The 19998-nt window shown below is 52.1% G+C and overlaps 4 protein-coding genes across 4 annotated transcripts; 1 reads left to right on the top strand and 3 right to left on the bottom strand.

Annotated features, from left to right (window-relative positions):
• Window positions 1-200: 200 nt before the first annotated feature.
• Window positions 201-7710, bottom strand: N7519_000571 (type I polyketide synthase; the record flags this gene model as incomplete). Its single annotated transcript, XM_057287349.1, has 8 exons — window positions 201-352; window positions 415-1084; window positions 1142-5484; window positions 5562-6489; window positions 6553-6915; window positions 6973-7241; window positions 7304-7448; window positions 7507-7710. The coding sequence occupies 8 exons, from the start codon at window positions 7708-7710 to the stop codon at window positions 201-203; spliced, it is 7074 nt and encodes a 2357-aa protein (XP_057153432.1).
• Window positions 7711-9051: 1341 nt separating this feature from the next.
• Window positions 9052-10167, top strand: N7519_000570 (zinc-binding alcohol dehydrogenase family protein; the record flags this gene model as incomplete). Its single annotated transcript, XM_057287348.1, has 1 exon — window positions 9052-10167. The coding sequence occupies one exon, from the start codon at window positions 9052-9054 to the stop codon at window positions 10165-10167; it is 1116 nt and encodes a 371-aa protein (XP_057153431.1).
• Window positions 10168-10670: 503 nt separating this feature from the next.
• On the bottom strand, window positions 10671-11511 carry N7519_000569 (uncharacterized protein; the record flags this gene model as incomplete). The annotated part of the gene is made up of 2 exons (XM_057287347.1): window positions 10671-11129; window positions 11200-11511. The coding sequence occupies 2 exons, from the start codon at window positions 11509-11511 to the stop codon at window positions 10671-10673; spliced, it is 771 nt and encodes a 256-aa protein (XP_057153430.1).
• A 747-nt stretch (window positions 11512-12258) lies between these two features.
• Window positions 12259-19737, bottom strand: N7519_000568 (type I polyketide synthase; the record flags this gene model as incomplete). Its single annotated transcript, XM_057287346.1, has 8 exons — window positions 12259-13669; window positions 13719-15517; window positions 15580-17569; window positions 17608-18434; window positions 18659-18753; window positions 18809-19137; window positions 19212-19539; window positions 19617-19737. The coding sequence occupies 8 exons, from the start codon at window positions 19735-19737 to the stop codon at window positions 12259-12261; spliced, it is 6900 nt and encodes a 2299-aa protein (XP_057153429.1).
• Window positions 19738-19998: the final 261 nt, after the last annotated feature.

Raw genomic sequence — 19998 nt, 5'->3', positions numbered from 1 at the left:
GCGGCACGGGCTCCCAACACGGCAAGTCTTGGCAAAAAGGAAGATTCGGTATATTTCGTTCGCAAACACGGTATTGTAAGTAAAAAACACATATACAGAACTATTGAAACTAGCCAAAAATGAGATGCGCTAAAAAAACAAGATAGAAACAAGATAGCCGAGAACTAACCCATACTCAGTATGGATTGTCAGCCAGTTCTTCAGCTCGGCACTGAGACGAACGAGCTAGTGGAAGCAATTTTCCTCGCTAACGCCTTGGTTGGTTGCGAGCCGAGGAATTCGAAGGAGGACAGTTCTGCCCTTAATTCGCGAGAGACCCAGTTTTGGACAGCTGTAGCTTTGAGGGAATCAACTAGAGACGAGTGTTAGTTAAGTGAAAGATCAAAGTAGGAGGATATCATCAGTAAAACGTACCACCCAGCGCGGACAATGGTAGATCTGAGTCGATAGCATCAGCGGTTGTAGCCATTGCATCTGCTAAATATTCACTCAGAGTGTTAAGGACAATCTCAGTTGCAGCGTCGACGGAGTCACACTCCTTAAGTAAAGTGCTAGTCTGAATAGAATCTTGGGTATCCTCGACAGCGAGACAAAGCCGGTGATCAAACTTTCGATCGAGTACCCAGGGTGTAGAGCCATTGCTGCGAGATAGTGAATCAGTCATGCCAGCAATGATCTGAGACGGAAGGGGAAGTTTGCTGTTGACGATCACTCTGAGCAAGGTCTGGAGCTCATGGGTCATGATTTCTGTGCCCTCGAGATGTTTGTATCGGCGGCGGCGTTGCTCTTGATCTTCGGAAATGTCGCTGAGTCCACTGGCATCTGGCACGAGGCCGATGTTGATCGAATGGCCTGGGAGACCACGACTGCGTCGCCATTCCATGAGAGCATCAATGAAGCCATTGCCCGCGGAATAGTTAGCCTGTCCCATGTTACCAATGACACTGGCCACGGAAGACAATGCCACGAAGAAAGTCAAGTCTTCCTTCTCTGAGAACAGATGGTGCAAGTTCAGTGTTCCGCGGATCTTGGACTGTGTGGATTGGGTCCAGTCATCAAAAGTCATCTTCTCGAACATTGCGTCCTGGAAATAAAGAAATTAGTTAGGGTTAAATGAAAATTCGGAATGAGAGTAAATCACCTTTAGAACTGTTGTGCACTGAATCACGCCTGCGACAGTCCAGTTCTTGCTGCGAATCTTGTACGACAGGTGATCAATGTCTCCCTGTTGGGAGATGTCACAGCGTAGTACATCTATGCAGCACCCGCGATCGCGAAGTTGATCAAGGGCTAGCTGCTGACTAGGTTGAGTCCCGCCAGACCGTCCGAGGAAAACCAAATGACGAGCCCCAGACTGCACCAAGGTATCGGCAAGCGCAAGGCCGAGATTGCCCAATCCACCTGCTAGTATGTATGTGCCTCCTGCTGGTAAGCCAGTAAGATCTGGCAATGGCAGCACAATGGGGACTTTCCCAGGAGCCTGAAGGTCCACGATGGCCCTGGTATTGGTCGCTTTGCAGTGTTTCAAAGCTCCTTGGAGATCAGAAATAGGGAACATGGAGTATGATTCCACACGGTCCAACATCCGATGCTGCTTCATGAAGTCAATCACATGTCGAAGTGAAGCATGGAGGTTGCCGGGCTTCTCTGAGAATGCCTTCTGCAGTCGTGGTGAAGAGAACGTGCAGCCACTGTCGATGAAGCTCTCTGGAAGAGCACTCAACTTCATCTCGCTAGATAGATTAATGTACTGTCCACCTTGGACCAGACACCTCGCAGCATTCCGACCCGCATACCCACCAAGGAAGCAAATGCTGGCGTCAACTCCACATCCATTCGTCAGCCTGGACACGCTCGTTTCCAGGCTACCTTGAACGCCCAGAATTCGATCCGCCAATACTGGGTAGCGGGAGCGAAGGCTCTCGGTGCTATCCAGAGAATCAGTTGCCACGAGGACTTGCATGTTCATGGCAATGGCATAATCTATCATGGCCTGGAGAGTCTGATTGACCGACCCAACCAACAGCACCGAGGAACTTGAGCTGAGGCGACCGACCTGGGTGAGAATTTGATAAGCGTTGAGGTACGCGAGAGGAGTTGATATCGCCTTTGTTGCGTCGGTGTTTGCAGGAATTCGGATAGTGTCACTTTCCAAGACACGCATTGTTGTCGAGAGTCCCGAATTCGCCGATGCCAACGTTAACACTTTATCGCCAACAGCCGAGTCGTGCACATCAGATCCGATACGGGTTACCTTTCCAACAATTTCGAACATTGGAAGAGCTGTCTCTGGTGTCTTTCCCTGATCGCCGTGTAAATCAAAGATAGTGGCCATTTCAACCTTGATCTCAGTGTGGTCTGGCCGGAGTTGCTCTTCAGAGAGTTGCTGTTCCTCCCAGCATGCGTTGTCTGCGTCCTGGAACTTCAACTCGAGGGTTCTTGGATCAAGTGTTAGATCTGAAAGTACGGGCCTGGGGCCGTTCATCAAAGTGTGCATGGCCTCATCCACCGCTGGGGTCTCTAGGACTCGCGGGACTAGCAGCCGACCGTTTGCTAGACGATACTCCAAGTCTGGCCGACGTGCACTCTCCTGCGTCGTGAGCTGCATGACTTGGAGAATGCCACAAGCCAGTCCAAATTTGTCTTCCAAATCTTCCACATCCACCAATAGGTGTGGGATGGTGGTGTTCCACTGCTCATTGCGTAGTGTTCGCAAAAGGCCACCTGTGGCACCGGATCCAATATTTTCAACAGCGCCTTGGCTCCAGCATGGCGACACCCAAAGGACGTATTGAACTCGGATCAGCTCTCGGAGACGTTCCAGATCATTTTCCGTCCAGCCAGCCACCCAGGGAGCTGCCAAATCAAGCAACGAAATCACGGTTTTTCCTGCTAGCGTAGCCACCTCTTCCAATCCAACAGGCACCAGGCGAACGTTATGGGTGGCAAAGATCTTTTCGAGGTGCTCGAAAACAGGGAATGAGTTGGAATTATCTGCTGGACTCAAAACATAGATTTCAGAGTCCGTTGTCCATGAGACTGGGGTCCTGCGTGCGATGATAAACTTGCGATCTTCGGTCGTGCTGTGAATTTCGAGGCCGTCGAAGCGCTGCAACTTCTCCGCTGCTGCGTCCAGGTCGGTATCAGACACGCGCATTGCAGCTAAACCTCCATGTTTAATAATGTTGGGCAGGCACGAGAGAATAACTTGGGTTAATTTGTCCTCCCACAGCCTGGGCTCATCGATCACGACCAAATCATATTTCTCCTGAGCGAGCGATGAAGATGGAAGTTCGTCGAGCGTAGCGAGGGGCATCAGGTGAATACCTGGGAGAGTGTTCTCTGCGGGAGTGATGCCATTCACTTGATCATCGGGGCCGCATGAAGCGATGGTGACCTTTCCGAGGCAAGGTCGCTTTCCGGCACTTGGGATTAGCTCTTGGAGGTTTTCGGTCCAAGAGTTTGATGCTTCCGAAGTAGTGATAAGCGCCTTGGCATCCCCATTGGTATGGCACAGTCTCTTGATCCAGTCTGTCAGCTGAAGACGGCTGGCTTGCACGGCCATCTTCTTGTTTCCGTCATGGATTTGGTTAGTGACAAGCGGCGATTCCAAGTGTTCATCCCAAACAATCGACGAGTATCGGCTTTCTGAAGTTGCTTCCTCTTCCTTTTGGGAATTGGGGTTGAAGGGAAGGCGACCGAGATGAACGCCTTCAAACGTAATCCAGGGCTGTGACCAGGATGGGTCCGACGCGATACAGTGGGATCGAGATTTTCCATCGCGCCACTTGGTCTCTGTGTGGACAACGAATTGCTCACCTGCTTGGGGTTGGAAGGCGTTAGAGATGTAGATATTGTCCACTCCGATAGGGATATTCGCGTTGTTGTTGGATAGCGCATCGGAACAAGACAAAAGGGCAGACTGGAAGAGGCAATCGAGAGTTGTGGGATGGATAAAGCTGGGCGACTCCTTTTCGAAGGGCATTGATTGTTTGGTGTCTGTGACAACGCCAGATAGCCAGAGACGAGGCTCTGCATCGCAGAAGGAAACGCCGGTGATTGTCTGGAAGGCCGGTCCTACAGTGAGTCCTCCTGTGTGGGACAACCATTCACGTGCTTGCCTAACGTCAGCCATTTTGGCGACTGTCTGGGTATTCTTGATGCGCTCCAATGCTGCTTCCCAGTTTGAGTTGTGTTCATCATTGTCTCGGTTCTCGTACCGTGCAATGAATGCACCCTTCGCGTGTTGAATCCAGGCACCCCCGGAAGGAAGTGAGAAAATTCCGAATTGATACCAACCAGGCATTCCGGGATGAGGGGAAACTTGAAGGAGAGTTTCCAAGCCTCGCTCTTCCTCCGGAATAACCACACCTCGCATGAAATGAAGGTCTTGGAATTCTATTCCCTTGATGTTGGCCTGGTCATCAGCTAGTTGCCGCGCTGCCTCGGTAGCCATCACCAACATGCCCGCAGCTGGGAATACAATCGACCCGGCGACAACATGATCAGCCATCCATGGATTCTCCGAGAGCCGCAGGAAGTTTCTCCACCGTGGCTCCAGAGCATTTTGATAATCCACGGCAGCTCCCAAAATGTCATGGCGGGGATGCTTTCGTTGTCTCAATTGCGCTGTCTCTACGGGCTCATGCCAGAAGGACGTTTGGTGATTCCAGGGATAAGAAGGCAAATCAGCAACCATTTTTGGGCTTGTAGTGTCGACACTACTGTTGACCGCAGCAAGGTCTACTGTATGGCCTGTGCTCCAAAGAGAACCGGCAACTTCCAATGAGGTCCGCAAAGCATGTTGGTTCCGCGAAACCAGTGAATAGTAAGGCAACGATGCCATACTTGCGTTGACAGATTGCAGAATCTGAGTGACAGGTCCCTTCAAAACGGCGTGTGGACCAATTTCAACCAATGCAGTCCATTTAATTGGAACCGGCCGGCGGCGAGACTTGATAGACTCGCTCAAATTTGCGAGCTGTGAGACTGCGGCAGTGAACTCAACTGAGCTGATCATGTTGCGCACCCAGTATGATCCACCAAGCTCGGCGGGATAGACACGCTCTTTTGTGACCGATGAGAGCATGGGAATTGAGCCACTGTATCGATCTTCGGGCTTGATACAATTGATGGCATTACCTACCACTTCAACGAGGTCCTCCATGTGAGGAGAATGGTAAGCTGTATCAATGCGCAGTTTCCGGGCAAAGTGACCATCCTGTTGTAATGTTGCCTCAAGCTTATCAATCAAGTCCACATCACCCGAAAGGGTTGTACTGGCAGGACTATTGACGCAGGCAACCACAACTGAACGTGGGGGGAGCTCCTCAAGGTACTTCTGTGCGTCGGCTGCGGAAATACCAGTAGCGAGCATACCTCCTCGTCTGTCACTCTGAGCAATCTGTTGTGAAAAGAAACCGCGGAACCAGGCGACTCGCATAGCGTCTTCACGAGAAAGATACCCAGCAGCATATCCAGCGGCTATGTGTTTCAAATAAGTCAGCTATTATTCACCAATGGATGCTTTTTGCAAGACCAAAGAATGGGGTCCTTCATACCAATTTCACCGCTAGAATGACCAACCACTGCGTTGGGATAAACCGACCAACTGGCCAAAAGATCAACCAATGCAATCTGCAACGCGCAGGTAATAGGTTGGCTGCGATCGGGTCGGTTTATTTGGCTGTCCTTTGCCTCAGCCTTGATCTCCTCCACCATATCAAAGGGACATCCCAGGGACGTGAGAATGTCTTGTGATCGTGCTATGCTTTCTCTGAAAGTGGAGATCCTCAAAAGCTCCCGACCCATTCCAGCCCACTGGCCACCCTGACCTGTGAACACAAAGGCAAGTCTCGTTTGAGCTTTGCGACTAGCTCGAGGGAACTTGGGGAGTCCTTTATCTAAGATGGTCTGCAGCTGGTCTTGTGAGTTCGCAACCGCGAAGCTGCGGAAGCCCAACTGCGATCGGCGTGTCAGCATCGTATGGGCTAGGTCTTTTAGTGGAATCTCCTGTTCGGCCTTCTGCTGACGTTGAAGGAATGTGCTCCAATTTTGACTGGCCCGTTCAATGCCAGATTGATCGAACGTAGAAAACACAACCACGTGAGGGGCCGGTTCCTTGTCTTCAGCATTACCCCCGAGGGCTTCTTTGGTGCTTTCGAGAATTAGGTGCGCATTTGATCCACCGAATCCAAATGAGTTAATACTAGCCCGCTGTGGAAGATGGTCCGGCCAGGGCATCGTTTTGTCGCTTAGGCGTAAACGCCAATCGTCGAGTCGGATCTTGGGGTTGATGTTCTTGAAGCCGGCGTTTGGCACCAGCATGCCCTTTTCTAAACATAGGACGACTTTGATCAAACTAGCCACTCCTGCGGCTCCTTCGGTGTGACCAAAATTTGTCTTCACTGAGCCTACGTATATTGGCTCATCAGTCGGTGTTCGTGCCTGGCCCAGAGTGGCTCCGACAGCAGACAGTTCTGTGGGATCCTATTCATTATCAAGTTAATAAAAGGAGTTCTCGAGTAACAATGAATAGAATTGTTCGCTTACCCCGACCGGAGTTCCAGTGCCATGGGCTTCAAAGTAGGAAGTATCTCTCATTGAGATGCCGTGGCGTTCATAGACCGAACGAATCAGGTTGGCTTGAGATGTAGGACTGGGCAGAGTAATTCCGGGAGTACGACCGTCCTGATTGATTCCTGTGCCGCGGATGACGGCTCGAATATTATCTCCATCGGCCAATGCGGCGCTGAGGGGCTTCAAGAGCACAGCACCGATACCCTCTCCTCGACCATATCCATTTGCAGACTCATCAAATGAATGACTTATTCCATCTGCGCTCATCATGTGCATGTAGGAGAGTCTCTGTGTAAAATTAGGGTGCAAGATGAGACTGGCTCCAGTTACCAAAGCCTGCCACAAGTATGTTTAGTCCGTGTCCTAAACAGATATCTAGCTTGCAGTACTCACCATTCCGCATTCTCCAGACTGCAGGGATTGGGCTGCTAAATGGACCGCTGTCAAACTGGAGGAACACGCAGTATCCATCATGATACTCGGGCCTTGAAGATCAAAGAACCAGGACAAACGATTTGCGAGCATAGTCCTTCCATTACCAGTAGCTGAGTTGTGAGGCATATCGTAGATGTCTCTTGTCGATAATAGCTCATAATCATTGGTCATTGAGCCGGAATACACTGCCGTGTTACTCCCTGGAAGTGTGTCTATTGGTATTCCACCTATTTTGCCCATTTTAGCGTGACCGGTTTCCCATGTATTTTTGGGATCTCGCTCATCTTACTGTTCTCAAATGTTTCATATGCGACTTCGAGCAACAAACGCTGTGCTGGGTCCATGCCCGCCGCTTCTTTGGCTGTGATAGAGAAAAAGGGAGCATCAAATCGTGATGGATCTTCCTGCAAAAAGAATCCGCTATCATGATTGATCTAATCATTCCATGATCTGTTAGAGCAATAAAATAATATCCAATCAAGGCATTCATACCGCTCCTTTGCGCTCATGGCTGGGGTGGTGCCAGGCCGAAGCTTCATATCGGCTCGTAGGGACCGTTCCATGCCCAGTGCGTCCGTCGCATAACATCTGCCAGAAGTTCTCAACGGAGGTCGCTCCTCCAGAGAAGCGACAGCCCATTCCAATGACTGCAATTCCCTCCATATCGGTAGGGGCCGAACTCGGTCGGCCAGGCATGGTATGGAGTTGAGGATAAGTTTGGGGTCAGATTACAGAGAAGGGATGTTGTGGGGTATTATAGTCGATGTCGTGCATTCCGGCAAGTCCCCGTCTTAATTGCCATGGAAGTGGTCATGACTCCTGGACGCTAATCCCATTAATGCGTAAAGTCGCATATTCACATGCATATTTTACTGGCTGTTCAAGCGGAGATGTAGTGGAGACCTGATCTCATTTGAAAAGCGCTATGGACGATGTACTTTGGACATTTATCATAAAGTCGGAGCTTGGATTACGTCTGGATTCTGGCTTGATTCTATGTTCCCCTAAAAATAAATGCCTAGAATATAGATGTGGCTAATGCAGTTGGATCTCATTCTCCATATGGTATACTTGTGCTCCAATACCAAACTGTTCCATACTTGAAGGTTGTCTGCTTTACCCCTGAGGCGCAGATTACGAAAATGCTGTCAAGTGGAGATTCCATCGATCAACGAACTGGATCTTCAAGATGGACTACTCCGTAGAGAGAATTGGAAATGTTACGAGATGATACGAGTATCGGTCACTGTATTTCCAGGCGAAGCTTCAAGACTCCACCCCTCCACTTCCAACAAGTCAATGCCCTTCATGGAGATCCCCTATCTCCCTCTTTTCCTCTTTTCCTTTTTTTCCTTTTGTTTTTCTCTCTCCCGCAGTGGAGTCACTTTCCTCTCCCAGCCCCCTATTTGAGACAAGTTCCACCTTACGGACTCCCCGGGATACTCCGGACTTGTGTTTCCCTTACTCCGGACATGGATGTATTTTGGAGTTGTCTGGGCTTACCTGGGCTAGGAGGGCTACCTCTTTACATAGCTATCATTGTCGCAACCTCGCATGTGTGACATTTGACTATTATGACTGGAGGGCATTACCGGGACCCGATCTCAATTTCAAGATCAGCCCAGCTGGGCTGCGGAGCACATTGCAATTGTAATTGACTTTATTGAAGCTACTAACAACTTGCCTGCCCCTCTTCATGCAGATCACCTACATATGGAGCACATTTTACCTGCATTTCGCCGATCTTAGAAGCTATACGGAGTACCTGGTTGTCATCGCTAGCTAGCCAGATTATCGCGCGGCAAAAAAGGCCATGCTTTGTCTGAGCTCTTCAATAGTTCAGTCTCGCCCGCGATCCTGAATTACTCTACGGAGTAATCCCAGCAGCCCACACACGGAGAATTCCCTACGAAGTGCAATAATCTACCATCGCTTTCGCTACCCCTGATTTCCCATTTAAACGATTTACCGAGGTACATTCGAGCTATACCCCACCTCTCTCGCATCCTTCATCCCGCGTCGCGACATCAGTTGAGAATGGCCACCCAAAGCGCCATTATCGTCCAAGGACCAGGCCGCGCGACACTGGAAGATGTCCCGCTCCCCGAGTTGCCGGATGACTACATTCTCGTCAAAACAAAAGCAGGTATATTCTCCTCGTGCTCTTCTTTACCCCACATTCCATCAGCAGCTGGGCTAACCCAGTACAAAGTCGCCTTGAACCCAACGGACTGGCGTCATATTGATTTTGTACCCTGTACGGGGGCCACCGTGGGCTGCGACTATTCTGGAATAGTAGAAGCCGTGGGGCCACGCGTGAAAAGGGCATTCAAAAAAGGCGACCGGGTAGCCGGGTTCGTACACGGCAGCAACGCCGTTCGTAACAATGGCGGCGCCTTTGCTGAGTACGTGATTGCGAAGGGCGACCTCCAAATATTGATACCCGAGACCATGAGCTTCGAGGCGGCAGCCACCTTTGGCGTTGGTTTGACAACCGTTGGTCAGAATCTTTACCAGAGCATGGAATTGCCCTTCCCCAGCGATCAGGACAGCGAGTCCGACGACACGAATATCCTCATCTATGGAGGGGCAACGGCTACCGGTACACTTGCGATCCAATTGGCGAAATTATCGGGACTGCGCGTTGTCACGACATGCTCTGAAGCCAACCGCAGCTTCATGTTTGAGCTTGGGGCAGACGCGGTCTTTGATTACCACGATCCACTGGTGGGAGAGCAGATCCGAGAGGATACTGATGATGCGCTGGAATTTGTTCTTGATACGATCTCTACGCCACAATCGGCTGCCATCTGCAGTGCTGCCATTTCGTCGGCGGGTGGTTCCTACAATGCTCTGCTGGAGGTGGCATCCGCGAGGGATGATGTTGATTCACATGTTTCGATGGCGTATGATGTCCTAGGAGAGCCTTACCGCATGGGATCGAACGAGAGATCTCCTGATAGCACTAACTTTGAATTCGGCGTCAAATGGTGGGGATTAGCCCAGAAACTAATCGAGGAGCGCCGCATTCATCCTCATCCGTATCAGGTGAAGCCAGGCGGTTTGGCGGGAGCGTTGGCTGGCCTTCAGATATTGCGGGAAGGTAAAGTCCGAGCCTCCAAGCTAGTCTATCGGGTTGATGAATCCGAATAAAATAAAAGATAAAGAAGAAGTTCTTGACTTTCTATCGATGTTCAATAAGGCGCTGGGTTTTACCAGTGCAACTTACTATGTATGTATATATATAATGTGCGCAATGCTGCGTACTAACTTTCCACAGGAGATAATGGAACAATTACAGTATTAGACTTTATATATGTGATTGACTCGAGTATTAAGAGAATTAGGTGCACAACTTGAACTTAATTTGTACATTTTAAATTAAAAAGACACAAACATATACAACAGTGAGGATTCACTGGTGGTGTCGCACACCCAACTACTAACTCACCGGCGTGTGGCTTATCTGCGGCTAGTAGTTGGGTGCCACTGGGTGGGCGCCTGGGCGAGAGCCGCTTCAGCGTTGTGCCACCGGGGCTGAGAGATGTGCGAATCAGGGCGAGAATCACCCTTGGTCGTGCGACGGCCGCACTAACCCCCTCGAGTGACAAGGACCGTGATATGACTGGGTTACAAGTTGACAAAGTGTTCGGCTATTACAACCGCGACAACTTCATCTGACGGTTCACGTCCTTGTAGAGCAGGTAGCGGAATTTGCCAGGGCCACCCGCGTAACAGGCCTGCGGACAAAAGGCGCGCAACCACATGAAATCACCCGCTTCCACCTCCACCCAGTCCTGATTGAGCCTGTACACGGCTTTACCTTCCAGTACATAAAGCCCATGTTCCATGACATGTGTTTCAGCGAAAGGGATAAGACCGCCGGGCTCGAAGGTGACAATGGTGACATGCATATCGTGGCGCAGATCGCTCGGGTCAACGAATCGAGTAGTCGCCCAAGCACCGTTGGTGTTTGGCATCGGCGTGGGCGGAATATCCTTTTCATTGAGGAAAAGCGGCTCAGGCTTATCGAGTCCCTCGACATATTCGTAGGCCTTGCGTATCCAATGGAAACGGGCGGTGGTCGCGCCTGTGTTGCGCAGGGTCCAGCCGCTCTTCGGCGGTAGATCAGGCATAGCCGCCCTCGGCAAGCGTGTGTTTCTGGCTTCCCAGGGTGATCGTCACTTCACCCTCGACGACAAACACGACACCTTGTGCACTGTCGTCTGTTTCACCGCGGTCGCTGCCGCCCCCTGGTTGCACTTCCATGATGTATTGCGAAAATGTTTCGGCAAAGCCCGATAACGGACGGGCAATCACCCATAACCGTGTCTTGTCCCAGAAGGGCAGGAAGCTCGTCACGATGTCGCTGAATGTGCCCTTCGGGATTACCGCGTACGCTTCGGTGAACATGGCACGGTCGGTGAGGATCTGTGTCTGTGGTGGCAATCCGCCTTTGGGTGCGTAATAGGCACCGAGCTTCTGGTCGTTACCCATGGTGGGGATTTTGTTGCAGATGTGCAGGTATGGAATTCGTCTGTACTTTTTGAGAGGAGTATTGTCAGAGAGGTTCAATTGAAGGAATTGAGAAGCAATTGAGAATGTAAAAGTTCTTCCCCGCACATTTAAATGCTGGCCTTATCATCGATCCACGGGGAATTCCCGGCGGTGACCGAGTTGCTTCGGTTCAGACCGACGGTGCCGGCCGACTGCGATTGGCCGTTTTTATACAATTCGATAGTATTATCCTGTTTTGATGCTTTATTTTGAAATTGGTCTGCTATTTGAAGCTAATTATGTCTAAAGAGGGGAACAGATATAGTTATATACGGTATTTTGAGAGGGACATCGATAATTGGCATGAAGAGAGAGTATGTGGTAAAAATACAACAGTGAGGATTTGCCGGTTGCTAACTCACCGTGTTAAGCTCAGTCATTAGTTGTCGCCTGGGTGAGAAATGGGTGCGCTATAGATACCTAGCTAGGCACGGTGAGAAGCCGAGAAATCTCGACTGGCGCACTGGCTTGGCTGACTTAAAGAGGGTCCCACCTGGGCAGATTCTCACGTCTATTGCGCACTCACCCTAATAACCCCTGCGTCGAAGTATCTACTCTTTAAAGACTTATACAAAATACATCTATGGATAAGATCTATGAAATACCCCACTTTGGGCTTTGGGCCTGGGCAAGTCTACCTGTGATATTCTTGTTCTTCTATCAATAAGCCTCTGCGATTTCTACTGTCTACTTTCTACCTGTAACTAACTTACTCTTCTCCGCAATCTTCCCCGCAAACATTTTCATTGGCTCCGCTGCCAGAATCTCCAACAGTGCCATATTCGCCTGCAGCTCTCTAGTGATCCAATTGCGGACCTCCAGTGCCACCAGCGAATCCACTCCATAGCGGTACATCGGCCTATCGGGATCCACCTCGGACAAGGGCATCTGCAGGATCTCCGCCGTCTTTTGTACGAGTGCATCCGTAATGATGGACACGGCTTCATCGTAGGTGGACGCGGCAGCGAGACGTGTGGAGGGTGATGATGATGCAGCGGATGAGGCGTCTTGGAACGAGGACGAAGATGTAATACTCAGCACATTCAGTGGGCCAAATCGCGGGTCACCGAAATGCTCCGGCCGCTCCAATCCGAACCGCGCCATGACATCTGCCGTCCCGAGGCCGGTGCATACCTGCGCAGGATACGAGTCTCCTTTCCACTCGCTGTTGATCAGGCTCTTCATCAGCGCGTGGAAGGGCTTTTCGCGGATTCCCAGAATGGCTTCCCAGTCAGCGAGTTTGCCGGTTGTGCCTTGCTCGGCTAGAATGCCAACATCGCGCATGATACCGAGGTCAACCGCCACGCCCTTGAGGCCCTGACTACGGCGGTGGCGGGCGAGGGCGTCCTGGAACGTGTTTGCAGCGGCATATTGCGTCTGGCCTGGATAGCCAAAGATACCGGAGATGGAGGAGCAGATGACGAAGAAATCCAGAGGGTGCGTGGGGGAGAAGTAGTTATGCAGATTGAGTGTGCCTTGGATCTTAGGTCGCATGGGTTGCGTCCAATCCGCGTAAGAGATTTTCTCGAAAAGAGTGTCGCGCAGCATCATGGCCATTTGCACCACACCCGCGATGGGCGGGAGGTCGGTGGCGCATTGTTGCATGGCGGAGAGGAAGGCAGGTTCATCTGCTACATCTGCACGGTAGGCTTTGACAACGGCGCCGAAGGTGGTGAGGTCCTGGACTGTGGTTTTGGCATCTGCACTGGAATCACCTGAGCGAGATATGAATGCGATGTGTCGTGCTCCACAGGCAACAAATTCACGCGCTAGACTGCGTCCAAGGCCGCCGAGACCGCCGACAAAGAGATAGGTGCTGTTGGGATTGAGACTCAGACTGTCTTTAGCTTTGCAGAGTACGGGTGCCCGAGCATCATCTCCAAATGAGAGGACGAGTTTCCCACGATGCTTGCCCTGCTGCATGGTACGGAAAGCAGTCTCAAGCTCCGCCACAGGGTACACTGTCAGCGGGTACGCTGCGCCCAGAACACCCTTATGTACAAGGGCAAAGGCGTCCGATAGGATCTGCCCCAGCGCATCAAGACCCTCCGCGTCGAAGAAATTGGCTATGTTGATGAATGCGAAGGTTGTGCTACGGCTGAACGGACGCATGTCCAGACGCATGTTGTTCGTGATATCGCGCAGACCGATCTCGACGAACGTGCCAAAGGGCGCGAGACACGTCCATGAGACACGGAGCAATTCGCCCGACAACGAGTTGAGCACACAGTCGACGCCGCGGCCCCCCCGTGATGCGCTTGATAGCTTTGGCGAAGCTAGTGTCACGGGAGTGGAAGATATGCGCTTCTGGCACGTTATACTTCTCCACCAGGAGACGGCGCTTATCCTCGCTACCAACGGTCGCATAGACCACTAGGCCTAAGTGAGCAGCTAATTGCAGTGCAGCTTGACCGACACCACCGGCAGCAGCGTGGACGAGGACCGATTGGCCAGGGCGCAGTTTGGCGACGTTGACGAGCGCGTGGTAGGCGGTGGTGTGGACCATGGGTAGGGCGGCACCTTCTTCGAAAGACATGGAGTCGGGGATGTGCACGGCAAGACGGTGATCGATGCGGAGCTTAGTGGCATGCATGCCCTCCCAGAGAAGCGTCACCCGGTCGCCGGGTTTGAAGCGCGAGGCTGCTGCACTACCAGTGGCCGTGACGATACCGCTGGCTTCTTGACCGATGAGGGAGACTTCGACTAGGCCCATGGCCGCCATGATATCTTTGAAGTTGACACCTGTTGCTTTGACATCGACCTCGATCTCTGTGTCTCCAAGCGTATCTTTCATGCGGTCATCCTCGATGAACGTCAAAGTGTCCATGAGTCCTGGCTTCATAATAGTGAGCCTTAGGGGTCTCTTTTGCTCCGCCAACCGCTCGACACGAACGGAGTCCTCTAGACAACGGCGCACGCCCTCATTTCCCTCGGGACTGTTGAAGATCCGAGCGACTTGGAGCATACCATCCCGCTCCTGGAACTCATCATCTTTGGTATCCGTCGTTATAATGCGACCTGCAAGGGCTGGGCCACAAAGTAACGCCGTATCCAGGCTACTCAGATGTAAGACTTGGAACTTGAGACCCGCCACCTCACTCCTCATCGTCCTCCGAATGCCATCGACCACACCCATGGACGGATTGTCGCCGGCTGTGATCCAGAGCAGGCGCTCACTGTTCAGCAGTAGCTTGCGGACATTGTGGAAATCCGGCTCCGAGAGAGCGTCCAGAAGGGGCTGCTCGAGCTCCAACAGCGAGATGAACGTGTTGCCCTCGAGGTCGGGAGCTGCACGGGCACTAATCTCGGCCCAGTTGGTCACGGCCACCACGTAACCATGGTCACGGAGAGTAGTTTGTAGAGCACCGCTGAAAGCGTTGATGCGGCTACTTGTAGCTGGTGGCTCGATTAAGACCAAGTCGGACTTGGTAGATGTGCCGTTAGTGTGGCCATTAGTAGGGCTATTGGTTTGGCCGTTGGCATGCTCGGATCGGCGTTTCTTGTACAGCGCCACCGAGTTCTCAACATCAAAGACACGTCGGAATTCCTTAGCCTCCAAAACAGAGGCAGATACCTCCAAACTGTTGTCCACAGCGAGAACCAGGCTTGCGTCGGACTTGCCAAGGCTTGTCAAACGAGTCAGTAACGCGCCCAGATCCTTACGATTGCTGACGGATTGCGGAACGACCAGCAAATCAGCCGCCGCAATGTCGGCGGGCAAAGGGTCATCCAGATCGCCCAGGTCGAAGGGCGTCCCAATCACGTTTGTGGTGGCACCTTGGTCCTCAGACTCGTTACCAGTGCCTGCTATAGCATACTTTATATGGCTAGGGAGAATGGTTCCGGGGGGCAGCAATGACATTGTCGCATGGATAAGAGCTTCGTGATCAGGTGCGAGCTCAATAACGGTGGCTGCCGGGTTGTCGTGGAGGTACAGACGGATCAGCTGCATTGCTTGTTAGTAACGTCTGCGTTAGAATGAGGGTTAGGATGAAATAATAACGCTACCTCGACAATCCGATCTCCTGCCGCAACAGCCGACAACACCTTCTTGATTTCTTCCGGCTCCAGAACCTCGAGAGCATAGTTCCAGCGCACTTCCGAGGTGATCTCAGCCGGATCGACCTCAAGCTGCTGGCTATCTTGCTCACCTGCGTCATTCTCCAGCTCCGAGACTCGGTAGTCAAGAATGGATAGGTTGACCTTGGACACTGCACTATCAAAGGTGTAGATATTCGACGACAACTCTTTGAAGCCATGTCTCTTCGACTCGCACACCGCTGGCAGGACATACCCAACATCTCCCGGTATATCCAGCGATATATCTATCTGGCCAATAAACGTCGGCAAGACAGGCTTGTCCATGTCGAACCTCCCGTTCCTGAACGTGCTTCCCAGACAGCCCTGGAGGATCGAGTCGAGAGCACCCGCGTGGATTAAAAATGGGCGACTGAGTTGTCCTTTGCTAACGGTCTCGCCGATGTCGACAATCTTCACGTCGTAGGTTGCCTGGCCGTCGCCAAGATGGACATTCTCGACTCCCCGGAAGGCCTCGCCGTAGTTCCAGGCGATCTTTTCGAATTGGCTGTAGAAGTCCTCTTTGGAGTAAGTGTGCGACGACCCCTCGTGGACGCGGTGGTAGTCGGCAATTCTCGACGCCTCCAAGCTGGCATCTTCGCTCGCCATCTGCTCACTGGTCGTTTCTGTGTAGTCAATAGCAATCAATCCTCGGCAATTATCACGCAAATTGTCGATGCCAGCACATGAGGATATGGTAAACTCCCACCAGGAAGCTGGTGTGGAACCTGAGGTTGCAAGAAGGTGCGGCCGCATGTGCATGATAACCTCAGTCGGCACATTTTCAGAAAGTGCCATAGCAGCAGAGAACGAGATCTCGCGAAGGCGAAGGGAGCGCGCTGTCTTGCTTGGCTCCGCTAACTGCTGTGCGCCCTCAAGGGCCATGCCAATGAGGCCAGCGGCGGGGAATAGCACAGTACTGCCGACCTTGTGGCCGCGAATCCAGGGCTCGTCGGACAGCCGGAGGAAGTTGCGCCAGACATATTGGCTCTCATCCATCATCGGAACTTGGGCACCGATGATGCTCTTGAAGGGGAATTGGCGCATCACGAGCTCCCGTTGAATACGAGTCTCGTGGCGGAAGACCTTGGAATGGTTCCATTGGTACGGGGGAAGGTCCGTCAGTCGACGGGTGTTCATATCGCTGTTGACTTGGGAGATGTCAATTGGAACGCCTTTGAGGAAGAGCTCGGACGCGAGCTCGAGACTCGTTTCAAGAGCATTGCGTCCGCGTGTGAGCATCGACTTGTAGGTGATGTGTTTGACACCGTGGTGACCCAGAATTTGCTCCACAGGTCCGCCCAGGGCGCCGTGTGGGCCAACCTCGATTAGTAGGTCGACAGTGTCATCACTTTCTTCAGCTTCGCCCGGGGCAACCATCTCCTTTACCGCATCAGAGAAGAGGACCGGCGACACCAAGTTGCGGACCCAATAGTATGGCCCTAGAAGCTCAGGGGCGACCTCTTGGCCGGTCACACTAGATACCATGGTTTGAATGAGTTCATCGTCCTCGTTCTCGTTGTACTCTCGAGGTATAGGCTGAAGATCCTCAATGAACTCAGCGTAAGTGCGAAAGACACGATTCATATGCACACTGTGGTACGCCATCTCGACTTTCAGTCGCCGGGCAAACACCTTACGCTCATCACAGATGGCGCGGAGTTGCTCAAGCGTGTCAACGTCACCCGACAGCGTCACACTAGACGGTGAATTCACACAGGCGACGGCAGCGGTGCCCTCGAGCTTCGACTGTTCGATCAATCCCTCTGCTTCGTCTCGCGAGCAGCCAACCGCCATCATGCCGCCATTGATATCTGACGCATCCCGAAGGCTAATAGTAGCCACACCCCTGAAGTAAGCGGCTGCAATGGCGTCGCGGTGCCTCAGCGCTCCGATGCTGTATGCGGCTGCGATCTCGCCGCTGGAATGCCCAACAACTTTGGAAGGGATCACGCCCACGACCGCAGCTCATCGACAAGCGCGATCTGGAGCACGGAGCAGATGGGCTGACTGATCTCTGGCTGGCTCAGGCGGGAGTCACCTTGGGGCTTCTTCAGTTCTACGACCGGATCCCAGACACAACCCATCGATTGGAGGAAGCGTGTCGATTGCGCAACCGATTCTCTAAATACTGGGCGGTCGAGCATCTCCACGCCCATCCGTGCCCACTGTGCACCCTGTCCGGTAAACACGAAGCCAATTCGTGGGACACGAGTGGCACTGTTGGCGTCCCGAGAGGCGCCGTCTCCTGGTTTAGTGGTTAGATAGTCACGGAGCTCGGTCTTGTTCTCCGCAATACATGTTGCCCGCCACGAGAGACTGGATCTGGCCCCGGAGAGTGTGTGGGCCAAATTGGCCATGAAATCTGAGCTCGACGCTCCGGGAGCAACGATATCTAGATGCTCGACCAGGGCATCCGCATTTCGCTTGAAGCCGGCCTGGTCGTGACTGCTGAAGACGAAGAGTCGTTTCTTGGTACGGGTCTTCCCAAATGTGGAAAAGCCATTGCTCGTTCCGGGCCCAGTGCTGAAATTGGCCGGGTCGAACGATTCCAGGACGACATGGCCGTTTGTGCCACCCATTCCGAAGCCACTGACACTCATACGCTTGGTTGGGGCAACGGGCCAGGGCGTCAGTTTGGTGGGTACCGCCATGTTCCATTCGTCAAATGGAATCGCAGGATTGGCTTTAGTGAAGTGAATATTTGGGGGGATCAGATTGTGCTCCATCGATAGGATGCCTTTGATAATTCCCGATACACCAGCCGCTGATTCGAGATGGCCGATCTGATTTTGGAGTTAGCATCCACAGACAGGATATCGCTGACAATCCATGAGACTCACGTTGGGTTTAAGACTTCCTACCAACAGCTTGCGCTGTTTTGGCGAGCCTTTCCCGATGGTGCTATAAATGGCTCTTGTTTCAATTGGATCTCCGGCTTTGGTTCCCGTACCTTAAGGGTGCGGTTAGTGACGGTAAACCCTCTAGGTCTGATAGGTCTTTGACTTACGTGTGCCTCGACGTATTGTGTCGAATAGTCCAATCCGTTGGACGAGTAGACTTGTTTGATGAGTGCAGCCTGAGCTTCAAAAGACGGCATTGTCACTGCAAACAAGAGCGTTAGCAGCTCTCAGTTCATATGAAACCAGGATATACTTACCACCTTGTGTAAAGCCATCTGAGTTAGCACCAGTGCCACGGATGACGGCACGGATGTCATCTCCATCTTGGATTGCATCGGCCAACCGTTTCAAGATGATGATTCCGCAACCTTCACCGCGACCATATCCACCTGCGCTCTCATCAAAAGCTTTCGACAGGCCCTCAGGGTTGAGGAAAGTCAAATTATTAAGATGTGTAGTGAAGTCTGGCGTGAGCATCAGACTCACGCCACCCGTAATGGCCATTTCGGACTCCCCTGACTTCAAGCTCTGGCAGGCCAGATGCGTCGCCATCAGACTGGACGAACAGGCGGTCTGAACCGTGGCACTGGGGCCATGAATATTTAAAAATGAGAGATGCGATTGGAAATCATCTCGTCGCCAGTCCCGAGGAGATGGTACTTAGGGTTGTGCAAGAAGTCCCGCTCAACTGCACCTCGATAGTCGCTGGGACCTGAGCCAATGTAACAGGCCGTCTGGGTGCCAGAAACCCGTGGAAGAGACATGCCCGCGTTTTCAAACGCTTCGTACGTCACTTCCATGGCGATCCGCTGTTTGGGATCGAGAGCGATGGCTTCCGCCGCGGTGATGTTGAAGAAGGCGGCATCAAACACATACGGATCTTCTTTCAGAAAGTGTCCCCCTTTTGTGGGTAGTGAGTTCAATTGGCCGTTTCCGGGGTGGTAGAAAGCGTCCGAGTTCCATCGGGTTGATGTAGGTGAGTAGGCATCTGCATAGGTAGGTACTCATGTTAGTTCCACGGCAAATGCAGCGGGTTTCACAACTGAAGAGGCTCTCTCTGTTCACCTTTGCCATTCTTCAGCATGTCCCAGAATTTGGAAGGGGAGCTCGCGTCGCCGGGAAAACGACATGACAAGCCCACGACCGCAATTGGGACGTCCGCTGCGGTATGGTGCGCAGAAGGCATCTTGATGTTGCTACAGGTGTAGAGTTGGGAAGGAGGGGGAGGGGCAAAGCGAACAAGAAAAGAAAAGAAAGAAGTCATTGATCGCGGGGGTTCTTAGGCTCATATTCGGCTCGCGGAGGGGTTTAAATGGAGCTCGTATCCGTCAGACGAAGATAGCGCTGTGAGGCTCCGGCGGAATGCGATACAACCTCCATAATATTCTGAATGTCCGATATTTACACGGTTGGGCAATGTTGAAAGCAGCTTACCATCTATTATGGG

This window comes from Penicillium mononematosum, assembly GCF_028829835.1.
Source record: "Penicillium mononematosum strain IBT 11891 chromosome Unknown utg000001l:1.0-4488741.0:1.0-4491989.0, whole genome shotgun sequence".
In the NCBI taxonomy this organism is placed as follows: Eukaryota; Fungi; Ascomycota; class Eurotiomycetes; order Eurotiales; family Aspergillaceae; genus Penicillium; species Penicillium mononematosum.
This window is presented reverse-complemented; position numbering and strand designations above follow the sequence as displayed.